Genomic DNA, 18,587 nt, shown 5'->3' with positions numbered 1-18,587 from the left:
ACCACTTCAGTCTCAATTTTTAAGAAAGGTGACATAAACATCTCTGTATCCTATAGGCTGATTTCCCTAATTGACTCCCTGGCCAAGGTCTTTGTAAGAGTGCTTTTGGCAAGGATGGAAGGGTGGGCTAGTGCAAATAATATACTCTAGAGGACCCAGTAGGGCTTTAGACAAGGAATGGGAAGGGTTGAGCAGTGTCTCAATCCCTCCTTAATTGTTATTAAGTACCAGAAGTCCATGAAGAACTCATTACATCTGGCCTCTATGGACTTGTCGAGTGCTTTTGAGTGCCATAGCAAACTGTGGAAAATATTGGGTGATATGGGGTGGAGGAGAGTCTGGTTAGTCTCCTCGGGAGATTACATTGGAACACCATGGGAAAAATACAATATGGCCCTGATGGTGAATGTACACACTCATTAGCTTCAACTAAAGGTGTTTACCAGAGTGTATTGTGGCCACTTTGCTTTTTCTCGTTTATATAAATGGCCTGGAGGCCCATTTATTGCAAGATAAACTGTATTATCCAATGGTTAGCAACAACTTTATTCCAACGCTCCTCTATGCAGACAATGCTGTCCTTCTAGTAAGGACAGCGAACAGTCTGCAGAAAGCCCATGATGCCTTTGCTGAGTTCATGTCCCCTTTGGACTTGAAAATCAATTTTCGATATTCCATATCATGGCATGATGCCCAAAAACAACTAAGGGGTCCATTAGGATGGCGGACGGACAAAATCAGTCCGCCATCCTGTTGGGGGCAGGTACCGTCCGCCACAAGGGCGGAGGGACCGTGCCTCCAATTAGGATGCACCCGCCACAGTGGCGGGTGCATCCCGCATTTTTACCATTGCGGCGGACGGTGCTTAAAGCACCGGCCGCCGCAATGTGAAAAATGCTTGTTGTGCGTTTCACAGCTCAACATGACAGGCACCACGCGGTGCCTACCATGTTGTGCTGTGCAATGCACAGGGGTACCATAGGTACCCCCCATGTGCACCCCCATGCCCCCCTTCACCCTGGGGGCCCGCAATGGGCCCCAAAGCAGGAACCGTATGCCTTTTCGTGGCGGCATTGCCGCCACGGAAAGGTATTCCTCCCAGGCCATCCTAATATGGCTGGCGGTGTCTGATAGTCACCGCCACCATATCAGGCCTTTACCGCCACGGTCGCAAGGCGACAGTGGCGGAAAAGCGGCAGACGGTCTTCCCCTCAGCCACCGTCCTCCCCGCCATTGTAATATGGCGGGGGGAAGAAAGGTGGCAGACGGGCAAGGATGGCGGATGGATCGCCACCGCCTGCATGGCGGTGGCGATCCGTCAGCCATCCTAATCGACCCCTTAGTCTAAAAGTTCCACATGCAAGGAAATCCTGTTGAAAAAATATATCGAGTTTCTTCTATCTGGGAATTCTTTTTAATACACAACTAAAGTGGGACTCTTTGTTTGTCTAAAGGGCACAGCAAACAAATAGAGCAATCAAATCACTTTTTGCTTCACAGCCAAATTATGCCAGAAGTCTGTTAGAGAAATGATGTATCCGTCTAAAGCGAAATGCCTTTCAATTGCCACTTTTTGGGGGTGGAGTGTCGGGGTAATGCAACTGTTCCAAACTTCAAGTTGTAGAGAACAATTTCCTGAGGAGGCTTTTGATGAATCGTCCAGGTTTTTCAACCTTTTTTTGTAACTCCGAGGTGGGCTTGAATTATATACAAAACTGTTTAGGCCTGGCTCCCTTGTTATTGTGGGTATAAATATGGATGACACCAGGATTGGTATTTTCAAAACACATTTTTCAGGACTGCCTGACTTTGGGGAATGCTGAAATATTTCCTGACTGAGATATGTTAAACGCGCTCTTCGTGAGTTGAGCTTTATGTGGTCCTTTAATGATATAGCCCTTATCCCCCCTTCAGCTAAAGCCCACATTGAAAGGGCTCTGTCTAACCATCTGTGACAATCTACCCAGCAAAATGTCCAGAGTAATTATAATGTTGCTTCTTCTAGTCAAGTGATGCAATTTTATTCATATTTTATTGTACACTTACAGTATAGATTTAATTTAACTAGGTTTTGACTGTGTACTGTACATTTTTTAGTTAAATTTCCAGTTCAAGGTGGATGGCTGGAAATTCTTCCTCCATACCCTTGCGATAATAACTCGAAACAATTCACATTGTAATTATTACTTTTCTGTACACTTTATAAAACCTTAAGATCAACTGTTTTACTTTCCCTCCTGAGATTGTATAGCCCTAGTTCACACCAAGAAGGCTTCAGGTTTTTATACTGTCTTGAATCCCCTGAAGTTTTTCAAGCTGGTGTGAACTTTATAGGAGGGGCACTTTCTAACTGAAATTATTACGGATTATTGTTGTTTTTGGGATGATGATGAAACTGTTGTTTTATTGATGTATCTTCTGTATTATGTATGAATTCTTGTATTGCGCTGTGTGTTCTTATGATTTTTATAAATGGAATCTATACTACTATTATAAAGAGAGAACTGTGAACCTTTGAGGTGGGTAAACTCTGGAAGTACAGCACCAATCATAACACCCAATACACCATTGGAAAGGGGAGTGAATGCAGATGGACATAGGCTATACTTCTGGGCACCATATACATTACAAACGTAAAACAACATAGGGGGGTAAAGTAGTCCCTTCTGGGCGTTCTAAACGACAGTGGCCGTGTTGGTGGGTGTGTCGTGGGCGTCATTGGGGGGCGTGGCATGTACTCACTCATCGACCTCCACTACAGTGGGCGGAAGCGCCGCACATTAAACACAGTGCTGCCAATTACAAAGTAAACACACCATCGCATCATGAAAGTAATTAAACAGGTCGAAATACAAACGCAAGTTCGCCAACAAGTTTCATAAACAAGTGGGCGTCTTGGTGGGCGTGGCGTCTGCATCATTTAGGGGCGTGGCGTGTGCTCTCCCATCGACCTCCACTACAGTGGGCGGAAGCGCCGCATGTTAAACAAAGTGCTGCCAATTACAAAGTAAACACACCATTGCATCATGAAAACAAGTAAACAGGTCGAAATACAAACGCAAGTTCGCCAACAAGTTTCATAAACAAGTGGGCGTGTTGGTGGGCGTGGCGTGGCCATCATTCATTCTACGCGTAAGGAATGTAGGCGGAAATGTCAGAAACAACTTTTACCAACCCTGTCAATCCTTTCACATTCACATGGGGCCGGATAACAAGAAGAATCGCCTCATTGGACCCGTACTGATGTGCCTCCGTCAACACACGCACAGTTACAGATAAGGAATGCCGACGCGTCCTCATTGCATGCCTTAACTTACACAGACGGCCGGAAATAGCAGGAAGTCTGCAGTAATCGGCGGAATACTTAACGGACCTTTCAATGCTTACAAAACGGGCGGCAATAGCGGGAAGTCTGTACACTAATCGGCGGAATAATTAACGGAGCTTTCAATGCTTACAGAAACACACGCGGACACAAACAGATAAGGAATCCGTCATCCTGCTACACCGAGGCTGCTACAGTAGGACGAACACGGCAGAATTGCTAACATTTAAACAACCACAAGATAACATTCACCAAGGGAAACATTTACTTTTCAAACATCAACCACGCAGCAAAAAAAACCCGCTCCTTTCAAACACACAGAAGGACAAAGTTCTATGGGCAACGCACAGGCACTAAAACAGGCACACAGAAACACACAGTCACGCTGAAGACAAATCTCTATTTACAAACCTCACATGACTGACAGCCATTAAAAACATTACAAACTTACATTTTCAACCCCGGACAACGTCGGGAAGGGCTGCTAGTAAAGTTTCATAACTGACTGACTTGAAAGGTTTGAGAAAGTCCTGCTCATAGGCTCTGAAGGCCTAATCATCATAGCACTCTTCATCTTGAATGGTGATTCCCATCTCTGCATTTTGAATGATGAAATCCAATCAAATATGTCCTTCTTGTTTGTTTTTTCACTTCTCCACTTATTCTACTTCTGCTAGCTTGAAATCTAAAAGCCTTCATATGCTCCATGGTACTCATCTTCTAATGATCTATGTGTTGCCAACATCTCTGATATTGGAGTATGATCACTTTCAATCGTGCATGTGGTTCTTGCAGTGGAAAAGCATTTTCACTTTATCGTTGGGATCAGAAAATTTTCAATTGGAGATCAAGCCTCTCATTTAAGGGATGTTGATGCATGTTCACCTTTGTCCGTGGTATTTGGTTGAATATACTTTTAAAGAAATATGACAAGCTACTTCCCTTTAAATTCATGCTTTTGCAACTGCTAGATAGGATTTCATGTTGTGTTTCTATTTCATGGGAGTGCTCCTCTCTTTCTGTTCTAGCATCAACATTCCCTGCTCTCAGAGTCATGTACTCTTAACTCCCCATCCTTTCACTTTCTCTGAAAGCCAGTATTAACAAATTGTTTCTATGAACTAGTATATAAACATTTATAAACCTTGGAATGATGTTGGATACTAGCAAAATAGCCTTCACCTTGATGCACTTATTATTATTGAGGAGAAAAATCGCCATAAAGGAGGATCTCGGTTTTTGCCTCATTGTATTTCAGCAGGGCCGCAGAGAGCCAGTCAAACACTGCTGTCAGACAGGTTTTCACATGAGAAGAGGATGTCTCATTTTTCTTCCACGTAAAAAGGAGCAGAGTATTGTCAGCATAAGCGACGATTTTGGCACCCAAGTCTTCTGCCATCCCAATAAGGGGAGACATATAGATGTTAAAGTGTAAAGGGCTCAGGACCAACCCTTGAATCTAAATTGAGCTTATTTGCAGTGTCAATGCTTAGGCTGAAAGTGTGACCATGACCATGCAGTTCTCAACTTACGTTGGATACCAATAGATTAAAGAAATATTACTTAATGACTTTAACTGGAATTGTTAAATTTGAAAATGCTAATAATATGTTCTGCTGACTGGATCATTTTGTAAATAATTAGTTTGCATTCTACATAAAGTGATCAACATTGTCTGTTGCATTGAAAGAGAATCTTTTATCCCTTACTTGCAGGTTGATTTTGGCTTTGCGAAAAAGATTGGACCTGGAAAGAAGACTTGGACATTTTGTGGTACGCCTGAGTATGTTGCCCCAGAGATTATCATGAACAAGGGCCATGATTTTGGAGCAGACTACTGGTCACTGGGGATCCTGGTCTATGAGCTCCTCACAGGAAGGTAAGCAACTTGAGAAATAGTTTTAATTCTAGAAATCATAAGAAATTGACGTCAGAGTATGCTTAGACACAGAAGCAGGTTGATATTGTCAATAATGTAATAAATAACATAAAAGGTTGGCATAAGATCAGGGCCATGTGAGTCTCAGTAGACAGTGGCCTTGTTTAAATAAAAGAAATCTTCACAGGACAAGCTTCAACGTAAAAAAGTTCTATTCGAATGTAAGAATCATTACAGAAGGCAAAAAGTAGTTCATTAAAATCAAATCAGCATCAATAATTAATCAAATAATGAAATTGCGAGAGGAATCGACATAAGGTCATGTCCAAAGCAAGCAAATAGCCAAAACCACAATCTAGTTTAAAAGCTTAGTTCAAAGTCAAGAATAGTCTAAGTATGAATCAATCAACAGACTAGTGTAGAGGGAAAACGGTCATTATAACTCTGTAATTAGCCCACAGTGCCTTTACCACACATGGAAAGTATATTTAAGGTAAGTATAAATGTTTGTGTGTGTGGACGTATACATATATATATATATATATATATATATATATATATATATATATATATATATATTCACTGAAAAAAACATAGATTTCACACACGTTATAGTTAGCTGGACATTTCTCTCATACAAAACCATTGAAATTCCCCCGTTATAGTTAGTTCAGCTAACTATAACTCGCGCACCCGCAATTCACTGCTGATGACATCACATATTACATCACTCATGACATGGTCAGTGACATCACTCATGACATCACTGATGAGATCATCCAGGGAATGTGTGTCTTTCTGAAAAATAAATATGTTTTATATATCTATATCTAAACGTCGATTGAAGAATAAATGGGTAAATAAGTGTCTGAATGAAGGTTCTTTTGTAAAAATGATTGCATAACTGACTTATTAAGTGTATCTTAGTGAATACATGTATTAGCGAGTAATGTTTAAATATGTAAATATCTGTATCAATGTCTCACTTTGTCAATAAGTGGCTGCATGGGTTGGTGAGTAGCTACATGAGTGTGTATATGGGTTATTAGTTTGTTGTTTGGGTATCAGTATGAGTGTCTGTATGGTTCGGTGAGGGATATTACTTAGCGTATAGATGCATCAATGAGTGACTCACTGTATGTTTTTTTGAAAACAGCATGTGTGCAGCACTATATGGGTGGATGAGTGTGTATATGGGTGTATTAGTGAGTGAATGACTGTCTCAATAGTATCTTAATGAGTAACTACATATGTTTTAATCTAGTATATGTCAGTATTGATGTATATAAGTGATTATATATGACAGTGACAGATTGGAAGAGTTCCTGTATAAATAAGTATGTGTTTCTATACCTGCTTGTTTAAGAGAGTAAGTATGTGTACGTTTTTGTAGAAATAAGTGTAGTGGTGTGTAGACCTATATATGCAAGTAAATGGATATTTGATAGTTTATTTCCATGTGTGAGTATGTGTGTGAATAACTCTATGTATAAGTGTAGGTGTGTAACAGGATGTATACGTGTATGAGTACATATGATGAGTGAGTACATGTACGAGTGACTATATACAACTACTGCTGAATGAGTGAATGTCTATGTAGATGTTGGAATTACTAAATAAGTTGTTCTAACTGGTATTGGTATCTCCATTTTTTTGAAAATGTTAGTTCCTATTTTTGAATGTGTGTATCAAAGGTAATATTAGGGTGAGAGGAGGTCTGCCACTCTTTCACAAGGATCATGTCATCAGTGATGTCATCAGTGATGTCATTTGAGATGTCATTTGAGATGTCATCAGTGATGTCATGAGTGATGTCACTGACCATGTCATGAGTGATGTAATATGTGATGTCATCAGCAGTGCATTGCGGGTGCGCGAGTTATAGTTAGCTGAACTAACTATAACAGGGGAATTTCAATGGTTTTGTATGAGAGAAATGTCCAGCTAACTATAACATGGGTGAAACCTATGGTTTTTTCAGTGAATTTCTAAGGTTTTTTAAATGCTAATTCCTAACTATAACGTGTGTGAAATCTATGTTTTTTTCAGTGAATTTCTAAGGTTTTTTAAATGCTAATTCCTAACTATAACGTGTGTGAAACCTATGTTTTTTTCAGTGACTTTCTAAGGTTTTTTAAATGCTTATTCCTAACTATAACGTGGCTGAAACCTATAGTTTTTTTCAGTGAATTTCTAAAGTTTTTTAAATGCTAATTCCTGACTATAACGTGCCTGAACCCTATGGTTTTTTCAGTGAATATATATATGCACTGGAAAACTAAACACCCACTTCCTTTACAAAGAAATGGAAAGTTTGCATCTCTACAACCTCTCTAATTTTTCAAGTTTTTCATCTTCCACTCAATCTACACATCATCCACACATACACACATCTAATTGCTGCATTCCTTAACTGTGATTATCAACTATTCTTCTATTTTATATTCATATTCAAAGTGCAAGCCCTTTATCAAACCTTTTTGTTGTAACTACTGTTCCAGGAATTCTGCTCATACACAGAACTGTGCATAAAGACTTAGGACCTCGGTGAATTACGGTGTTCCAAAACCCACCTTACTACACAAACAACCTACCAGACCAGCAATCAGTGACTCATTGGTTCTTCGCCTTAGAGCAGTTTTCCCAACCTGTGGTCCGCGGACCCCCATGAGTCCCTCACACACTCCCAGGGGGTCCGCAGGGAGCAGTTTTAAAAGTACTGCAAAGTATCTTGTTAAATTAGCAGTTTTCAAAGAACGATAAAAATGTCAAGATAACAACAGTGATTGATTTCCCTGCTGGAGAGACATGAGAGTTTTGTCCAGTGACAGCTGTGACTGAACTAATGTAACACAGAGGGTTAATATGCCTACTGCAAAGAAGTGTACCATACATTTTAAAAAACAGTATTTAATATGCATCGGTCAGTGGGTTACTGCTTTTGTCACACAGATTCTTTTGTTACACTGCAGTTCATAAGTGACAATCGTAATGTAGCACAGTGACCAAAAAACTGTCATCAAACAACTGCTTGCAAACTGCAAGGTACAAGTTAGTGACATGCTTTTTTTCAGTCTTTCAGTATCCTGATGCTTCTAAAAAGGTTTCTTTGGGTGGAAATACATTTTTATTGTTAAAGTCAATGCTAACCACTGTGTAATGTTCTGAATCCTGAGTTTGTGCTTCTCCAGACCAGCAGTCCTTAAGTTTGTGCTTCTCCAGACCAGCCTCCTTGGCTTAACAACACACTCTACTACTTCAGAAACGCAAGGCTGCACCTTTTTACAAGAATATGGCGCAGCCCTGCATTTCCCCTGCACTGGCGCTACATTTAATAGGGGAAGATTGTTTATGTGCAGGAAGGTCCCCCTGCCTGCACATAAACAATATTGAAATGTCATTTTGTCACTTCTATGTGTACTGCTTAATGCATCACACATGGAAGTTACAAAATGTCTTTTTTTTTAAAGATTGTTTATGTGCAGGAAGGGTCGCCTTCCTGAACATAAACAGTCCAAGGCGTTTTACAAAAACGAGGAGAAATGAAGCATTTTTCATTGTTTCGCCAAGTTAAGACCAGGTTTTCCCTGGCCTTAATGTTGGCGCTGCTTCCCATTTACGCTGCTCTTGTAAATAGGCGGCAGCGTCAAAATCAATGGGTGTCTCAGAGGAAACGCCACCCACAACAAGCACTGCCCACCGCTTTCACGCTAACCATTGTGTCAAAGGGAGTCTTATTTACAAGGGACCGTTAAGCCACGTTAAGTGGCTTAACGTTGCCTTGTAAATAAGGCAAAGCCCCTATCGCCACAGAAAACTCTCAGAAAGTGATGTTCCCATGGTGATAGGGGCTTGTAAATATGCCACTAAAATCATTAGTAATTTGAGTATTTGTTTTGTGTGCACATATGTGTTATTTTATCCGAATTACGGTTGTAATGTTTGAAATTTAAATCCTACAAATTGCTTCGGGGTCCCCAGCCTCCAGTGGTGACTCTATGGGGGGGTCCTTAGGAGTCAAAAATTTGGGAACCACTGCCCTACAACAAAAACACCAATGAGTAGTCAACCCAGAACATGCCACTTAGATTACATGAAGTAATGTGGATAACAATAGCACTCTCTCATTATAGTCTTACACCAGTCCAATACAAGATGTAAATGAAGAAACGTGCAACTTTGAAAGGTTTATTTCTAACGCCAAAATCTCATGCACAGTACCTTAGATAATACAACCAAACATATTATCACAAATAAGGTTGTCAGCATTGTTACTATTCTATAAGATACAAACGGAAAAAGCTTCCTATGATACTAAAGGTAAACAAATTAAAAATATACCTACATTTCACCCTCCCTACCTAGCAGATTAGTTTATAACTACAGAAAGTCTCATAGGATTACATGGTCAGACCCATACCTCTGGTACTCAGCAGTAATAGATCACATTCAGTGCTCTACAAACTATCAAGTTATGAATGTTCTCCAACTGTGTGTAACTTTGCCTCCACAATGCATTATGAAAAGCGCAAGTATCAAAGGTGGACACAACTACATATGTATTATGGCTCGAACTTCCGAGGATCATTCTGAACAGACACAGTATTCAAGATAACTTTGATGTTCCATGCTCTCACTATACACACAAAACTAACGAGGCACTTTACAAATCTAGCATACCAAATTATTCTCATATAAAACAAAATACTCAGCCTTCTCTAAACAATATCACAAGTATGTGTCACGTGCAAAGCAGAGCAGGAAAGCAATATTAGCGTGTAAGCTTCTAATAAACCCATGCTAACTTAACAGGGTGTGAGTGCAAGCCTCAGCCCCACGGCACCCTTTCTTCATCAACGCACGTGATATAAACGTGTGCCACTTAGAAACGCACACTCTAAGACTAAAAATCAGAGTCAAGTTCACATTTCCAAAAAAAAGTTATTCGCTCTTTGATAGAAAGCAGTAGCTAAAAAATAAAGAATACGCAGAAAAATCAAAGAGTCTTAATCCAACAGCGTGTAAGCACAGTATGTAGCAACAGCCTCCAACAGGAAGTCATTGTTCTCATGTGAAAACATTTCAGCCATCCAATTCAATAGTGAGAATAAACATACATGTTCCTCAACGACCGGAGCCTCTATCACCATCGGAGGAAAACTCGAGTCATCTTAAATGTAACTGCGTGCCAATAACTCATGCGCCGCTGCAAAAACATTCCAACGTCCCATTATTCCATGTGTCGCTGCTAAGGCCACAATCCCGCCACCAGAACAGAGCACATCATGAACCACTAAAGGACTCATCAACTGGTCGTAATACGCGTTGGGAGACACCGTACTGCAGGGACACAAATCCAGGGCCCAGTCGAAATCACAGCTCAGGCAATGGAAGACAGGCTGAACGCATGTGAAAAAGGAGAATCGAAACGATAATCCATAAGCTGCACTCAACGTTGCAAGAGGCAGCGCGCCATAGTAACTAAGCATTCGGTTGCGGACCAGCAACAACCGAGAAATATTGTCGTCTGCTGCAAGATGTGCATCCATTTTTAAGTAAACAAATTAATACAAGCACACTGGCAACTAATGTGACCATGAAGCACAATTCACCAAAGATGCTGCAAAAAATGCAATGAAAAAACACTGACAAGACACCAAATATACTTTCTACAGAAGTCACAAGACTTAGGCCTAGATGTAGGTAAATGTGAATTACCGATTCATAAATACCGAATTTTACCGATTCGGTATTCATGAATCGGTAATTCAAATGTAGGTAGAAATTCGGTAACAAATACCGAATCGGTATGATTCGGTATTTACCGATTCTGTAATTACAGAATCGGTATCTGCCATTGATTCCTATGGGCCTTGAAGCCCATAGGATTCAATGGCAGATTCCGAATTAGTAATTACCGAATCGGTAAAAATACCGAATTTACAAGGGGGACAGGGTGTAACTTTGACACCCTGTTGCACCCCTGTTACTGGCTTGTGTGCCATGTGACACACATACATGCCCTTAGGGCATGTCTGTGTGCCACATGGCACAGGTGTACATGCACAGATGTGCATGTACACAGGAATTCATTATTTACCATGGAATAATATTCCATGGTATATAACGATTCGGTAAGGGCCTGTGGCACTGATTACAGTGCCACCTACATATTGATTTACAGAATCGGTAAATATACAGATTCAGTATTTTACCGACTCTGTATATTTACAGAATCGGTAAAATTACCGCTTCTGTAAATCAATGACCCCCTACATTACAAATCCCAAATGCCGGTCGGTAATGGCCGATATCAGCCGTTACCGACCGGTAATAGGCCACCTACATCTGGGCCCAATTCTTATAATTTAAAAAAAGCAAGCTAACCCCCTACTCAAGGACACATTAAAGATAAACTAAATTAACTCCCTAAAATTCCACGGCACGTCTGTATTTAACAAAGCATACACTTCTGTGCGGGTGTTTGCTACATGAAGGACAAATGTTTCTATAGCAGATGTAAGAGCGACCTCGTTTTGAGACAATAGCGCTCTTATACGACTCATTTGGTTGACTCTGCTTTCGAGGTTGAAATCGACAGCCAGATGGAAACATCCAGCTTCCCATGCAGAGGAGGTAACACAACTTTTTTTTAATCAAACCACACGCTCAGTTACAGTAATTATGTAAGCTTTGCCTAACATCGCACAATAAGACACACAGCTGAATCGGATCTCCAATAAGTGACCACTTCTAACTATTCTCATAGCTCGCCCTGTGCTCTCATTTGACAGTGAGAGAGTGATCGCACCATAGTTTCTACTGCTAATCATTCTCAGCATACGCTACGAATACGATAAAACAGCGATCATTTTTACACCGGTCCTTGATAATATGCCCCGAATTTCGTAACGCGCCCTGCATCGTAAAATGCCATGCAGGGCACGGAACGAAGTGGCATATTATGAACAACATAAGGCAATACATTATCGCCGCTTTTATCAACAAAAAACTGCCAATAAAGCGTCAATAATGGGCTTGATAATAGGCCCTTGTAAATTCCCATAGCAGCCCAGGTTCTGGTGTTAACCTAGGCTGCTATGGAAATTCACACGGGCATATTATCAAGACCATTATAGCCGCTTTATCGGCAGTTTCCTGCTAATAAAAGCGGCGATAATGTATCGCCTTATGTTGTTGATAATATGGCCCGAAATTCGTTTTATTAATTTAATTGTTTACTTACCTACAATCATCCAGATTCCGTTGTTTATCACCCCCCACCCTGCCCCTCCCCCGCTCTGCCTGTCTCACCGCAACTCCCTCCAGGGGCCGCGTCGCGGCTTGATAATAGGCCCTTGTTAATTCCCATAGCAGCCCAGGTTCTAGTGTTAACCTGGGCCTCTATTGCAATTCACAAGGATATATTGCCCAGTGGCACCTTCAGGAAGATAAATTCGCAACAGGGAACATTGAGAGGATGATCTTCCTGTGGAAATTCTCAAAGCTGTATAAAATAAAGATATTTAAAAATACAAAAAATAATTTAAAAAAAACTTTGAACTTTACAAAAAACCATAGGTTGCAAGGACGTTGTAGGTAGAGATTAGCATTTAAAAACCTTTGAAATTCACTGAAAAACCATAGGATTCAGGGACGTACCCTGAAACCTATGTTTTTTTCAGTGAATTGCTAAGGTTTTTTAAATGCTATTTTCTAACTATGTCGTCCCTGAAACCTATGTTTTTTTTCAGTGAATTTCAAAGGTTTTTTAAATGCTATTTTCTAACTATGTCGTCCCTGAAACCTATGTTTTTCTCAGTGAATTTAAAAGGTTTTTTAAATGCTAATCTCTAACTATAATGTCACTGAAACCTTTTTTTGTGAATTTCAAAGGTTTTTTAAATGCTAATTTCTAAATATAATGTTCATTAAACCTATTTTTTTTCAGTGATTTAGAACTTTTTTTGTGATATTTTGTAACTTTATTATCCTTAAAATAGTTTTTGTAATTTTATGTGTTCATTATTAAAAGTATATAATGTCTTCTGTTTTCTTAAATAATAATATATATTTTTTTTGTTGTTGAGGAAAAAGTGGAGTCTTGCACCCATCGTGTACCTATCTCGGTGGGTGTGCCGATTCAAACCGCCATATTGGTGAAGTCGTGAAAGATGCGCGTTTCAGCCAGCCCACTCTGCTTACGAGCACAGGGAGGGAACTATAACGCTACATGTCGCAGGTCTTCCCTGTAGTGATCTGCTGATCACAGGTCTAGTTGTCAGCATGCCACAGCCACTCCCTCATGGCTGGTTTACATCCACACCACACCCATGCAGCACAGGTGTCACAGGATACGTGACCCTGCCAATAAAAAGGGCCGGAACACGTGCTCGATGCCATTTCCACTCTCTATTTGGGTGTATCCATGTGCTTATTATAGTGGTGGCAGCCGAGGCACTTTGGCCGACACAGGCCTCACGCAACGTGGTGGTGCCTTGAGTTTCACTGAGTTAATGCTACCAGAGATGAGCGGGTGTGCAGCCTGCGATGATGCGTAGGCCTCGATACACCATCCTGGCAATCAAGACTCGATTTGAATTGTGAGCTCGACTGGACCGTGTGTACGCCACATAAAGATAACTCCTCGGCACAGTGCATTGATATGTTCTCAGCCATTGTGATATCAAGACCCAGAATCAAATGTGCGACCTTCTGGCTGCCAAGAACGCGTGCCCCGGCCTAGGAGATCTCTTCCGCACGAGGTGGGCCCTCTTGGACACACGCCGGCGGCGGAAGATGAGCAGAGAGGCTTGTTTGCGCAGCAGCAGGCAGTCACCCCTGGGCGGTAGGAGTGGATGGTATGCAGCAGCCTGGATGCACAGGGGTAGGAACAGCTATGAAGGCGTGTGAAGTTGTATGTACTCTGTCATTACTGATTCTAAACTATGTTTCAGATGAGTGAGCTTGAGGGCTGCAGTATGTCCCGGCACGTGGTTGGAGACACACCAGTGGTCGAAAGGTGAGCTGTGAGGGTTTTGTCCGCAGTGTCGGCACTCACTCTCCATCTCCCACTCATCTCTTCCTTTCTCTCTCTCACACTTTTCTCTTTTTCTCTCTCCTCTCTCTCACTCTTTCTCTCTTTCTCTCTGTCTTCCTCTCTCTCTCATTCCTTCTCTCCATCTTCCCCTCTCTCTCTCACTCTTTCTTTCTTTCTTTCTTTCTTCCTTTATTCTTTCTTTCTTTCTTTCTTTCTTTCTTTCTTTCTTTCTTTCTTTCTTTCTCTCTCTTCCTCTCTCTCTCTTCCTTTCTCTCTTTCTCTCTCTCTCTCTCTCCTTTGATGGGCGCATAATTCAAAATCTTATCTTGCTTTTGTCTTGCAGGCTGTGATTCGCAGATTGTCGAGTGATGACACGCCATTGCTGTACCTACCTTTATTTTGTTGTCTTGTTTAAATAAAATGTTTTATATGTAAATCCATTGATGACTGTCAGTAAAGGGCGATACATTATTGCCGCTTTTATCAGCAGGAAACTGCCGATAAAGCGGCGATAATGGGCTTGATAATAGGCCCTTGTAAATTCCCATAGCAGCCCAGGTTCTAGTATTAACCTGGGCTTCTTTTGCAATTCACAAGGATATATTGCCCAGGGGCACCTTCAGGAAGATAAATTCGCAACAGGGAACACTGAGAGGATAATCTTGCTGTGGAAATTCTCAAAGCTGTATAAAATAAAGATATTTAAGAATACAAAAAATAATTTTAATAAAACTTTGAACTTTACAAAAAAACATAGGTTGCAGGGACGTTATAGTTATTGATTAGCATTTTAAAAAACTTTGAAATTCACTGAAAAACCATAGGTTTCAGGGACGTACCCTGAAACCTATGTTTTTTTTCAGTGAATTGCTAAGGTTTTTTAAATGCTAATCTCTAACTATAATGTCACTGAAACCTTTGTTTTTTTTTGTGAAATTCAAAGGTTTTTTAAATGCTAATTTCTAATTATAATGTTCATTAAACCTATGTTTTTTTCAATAATTTAGAATTTTTTTGTGATATTTTGTAACTTTAATATCCTTAAAATAGTTTTTGTAATTTTATGTGTTTATTATTAAAAGTATATAATGTCTTCTGTTTTCTTAAATAATAAGATATATTTTTTTTCTTGTTGAGAAAAAAGTGGAGTCTTGCACCCATCGTGTACCTATCTCGGTGGGTGTGCGGATTCAAACCGCCATATTGGTGAAGTTGTGAAAGATGCGCGTTTCAGCCAGCCCACTCCGCTTACGCGCACAGGGAGGGAACTATAACGCTACATGTTGCAGGTCTTCCCTGTAGTGATCTGATGATCACAGGTCTAGTTGTCAGCATGCCACAGTCACTCCCTCATGGCTGGTTTACATCCACACCACACCCATGCAGCACAGGTGTCACAGGATATATGACCCTGCCAATAAAAAGGGCCGGAACACGTGCTCGATGCCATTTCCACTCTCTATTTGGGTGTATCCGTGTGCTTATTATATTGGTGGCAGCCGAGGCACTTTGGCCGACACAGGCCTCACGCAACGTGGTGGTGCCTTGAGTTTCACTGAGTTAATGCTACCAGAGATGAGCGGGTGTGCAGCCTGCGATGATGCGTATGCCTCGATACACCATCCTGGCAATCAAGACCCGATTTGAATTGTGAGCTCGACTGGACCGTGTGTACGCCACATAAAGATAACTCCTCGGCACAGTGCATTGATATCTTCTCGTCCATTGTGATATCAAGACCCAGAATCAAATGTGAGACCATCTGGCTGCCAAGAACGCGTGCCCCGGCCTTGGAGATCACTTCCGCACGTGGTGGGCCCTCTTGGACACACACCTGCGGCGGAAGTTGAGCAGAGAGGCTTGTTTGCGCAGCAGCAGGCAGTCACCTCTGGGCGGTAGGAGTGGATGGTATGCAGCAGCCTGGGTGCACAGGGGCGGAACAGCTATGAAGGTGTGTGAAGTTGTATGTACTCTGTCATTACTGATTCTAAACTATGTTTCAGATGAGTGAGCTTGAGGGCTGCAGTATGTCCCGCCACGTTGTTGGAGACACACCGGTGGTGGAAAGGTGAGCTGTGAGGGTTTTGTCTGCAGTGTCGGCATTCACTCTCCGTCTCCCACTCATCTCTTCCTTTCTCTCTCTCACACTCACACTTTTATCTTTTTCTCTCTCCTCTCTCTCTTCTCTCTCTCTCTCACTCTTTCTCTCTTTTTCTCTGTCTTCCTCTCTCTCTCACTCCTTCTCTCTGTCTTCCCCAATCTTTCTTTCTTTCTTTCTTTCTTTCTTTCTTTCTTTCTTTCTTTCTTTCTTTCTTTTGTTCTTTCTTTCTTTCTTTCTTTCTTTCTTTCTTTCTTTCTCTCTCTTCCTCTCTCTCTCTTCCTTTCTCTCTTTCTCTCTATCTCTCTCTCCTTTGATGGGCGCATAATTCAAAATCTTATCTTGATTTTTGTCTTGCAGGCTGTGATTCACAGATTGTCGAGTGATGACATGCCATGGCTGTACCTACCTTTATTTTGTTGTCTTGTTTAAATAAAATGTTTTATATGTAAATCCACAGATGACTGTGATTCTCATTTGTCCAACCTCACATGCATCTTGATTGTTATAATTGTGCAACATCAACCAATGTGTTACGTTCCAGATTACGGAAGGCTGCTGTCACATTTGTTTGTCGGGGGGTCATGGGGATGACGGACTAGGGGGTGGTGGCTGGTGGTGGCGGGGGGTCAGGGGCACTGTTGGGTGTCCGAGCTGCATGATTGTTGGCTCCATGGCATCTGTTGTCATTCAGGTGTGGCTGTGGGCTGGGCTCCCTTTCATGTTGCAAGTCGCAGTTTGACTTTACACCAGGTCAGAGAACTTCCTCGTGCTAATGCACCTTATCGCCTGTTTTGAGTTCTCATCGCCGATCTTGCTGGTCATTGAGAAAGTTGCAAAGTAGTGTGTTTGCTGCTTTTTGCACTGGAACGCCTGCTCTGCATCTCATTAGCGATATTTGCCGGGGTCATCCGAGACAATGTTTTTTGGGGCTGCTATTGCTGGTAAAATGGTGATATGGGCTGTTTGAACCAGCCTGTGAATAATGCGTTAAATTTATCACCATTTTGCCTGTGATAAAGTGCCGTTAACTCAGCGATGTGTCCTTGAGAATATACCCCTCAGTGTTTTAAAGACCTGAGAAGTACTCAAGTGCCGCGCTAAGAGCCACGTAACCCAGCGCCTTCACACTAGGGGGCTGCGCTGAGAGCCAAGCACCCTTTGTATTCACACTAGGGGGCCACGCTGAGAGCTGCACATGCTTCGTGTTCAAACTAGGGGGCCGCGCTAGGGTCACAACTCCAAACTTTTTTGGAAAAAAACATTAATTTTCATTAATTTACATTCACCTCGGGGACCCCATTCCCCCAGGCATGCTCACATCTACATATTTTTTTTTCAAAGGGGAGGGGGAGTGGCTCCCCTCCCAAGCCACTTCTGGCCCCGGGGACCCATCCTCCGGAGCCTGGCCTCTCTGTTAGGGACCGTGAGGGGAGCCCAAATGCCCCCACAGTCCTGCCAGCTCCCGGCCTCCTGTGGGAGCTGGCATTCCTTTTAGGCAACGGGAGCTGCTAACATGGAGCTTCTCTTGCCCAAAAACAATTCTCCTTTCCTTTATTGAAGCAAGAGGAGGTTTTCCTCCTCTCGCTTTAAGTAAGCAAACCAGGGTTTGCTTTCACAGGGTGGAAGCCATGCTCCCGCCCTGGCATAGCAAACGGCAATGACCCGGGGGTTGACACCCCTGCACATTGCAAAACACAGCCCTGGGGGGTGGTGGTCCCCAGGGCCATCAAGCACTTCAGGAGGGTGGCCACGTGGCCCCTCTCCCTCTATTTTCAAAGCCATGGTGTGGTGGTGGTCCCTGGGCAGTGGGAGGGCTGTGTGCTCTCCTGCACCTAATTTACATAGCCCTGAGGAGATGGCAGTATAATCATACTATTGCCCCCTAGACCTGGCCCACCTGGGGGCTCATTTAAATAAAGTGGGGGAGCCCCACTTCATTAAAAAAAAAATTCATATGGATTTTGCGCACCCAGCGTGCATTCGTACGTTTAAAAAAAGGAAAAATGTTGGGGGTCCTTCTGAGACCCCCTGAGCAGGCCTAGGTGGTCAGGGTGTTTCTACCCTGCCCCCTTTTCTTCATTTTTCACTTTCTTTTACAGTTTTCTTGTAACTCGGTTCTCACAAGATGACTATCAACACTTCCTGGTTTGGAGTGTTGGCAGACAATTAGAATGAAGCTCGTGGTCAGGACGGTTCGTGAACCCACCGCGACCCTAGATATCAATATATATATATATTTTTT

The 18,587-nt window shown here is 42.0% G+C and overlaps 1 protein-coding gene across 2 annotated transcripts in view; it reads left to right on the top strand.

The window, feature by feature from the left end:
• LOC144753369 (cGMP-dependent protein kinase 2-like) overlaps positions 1-18,587 on the top strand; it is a 1,794,633-nt gene that overhangs the window by 1,526,202 nt on the left and 249,844 nt on the right. For both annotated transcript variants that reach the window (XM_078641085.1, XM_078641086.1), the window contains one exon: positions 5,041-5,204. In XM_078641085.1, coding sequence (XP_078497211.1) covers positions 5,041-5,204 — 164 coding nt within the window. The remainder of the gene's footprint in view (positions 1-5,040; positions 5,205-18,587) is intronic.

Source organism: Lissotriton helveticus, chromosome 5_1 (assembly GCF_964261635.1).
Source record: "Lissotriton helveticus chromosome 5_1, aLisHel1.1, whole genome shotgun sequence".
NCBI classification, from domain to species: domain Eukaryota; kingdom Metazoa; phylum Chordata; class Amphibia; order Caudata; family Salamandridae; genus Lissotriton; species Lissotriton helveticus.
This window is presented reverse-complemented; position numbering and strand designations above follow the sequence as displayed.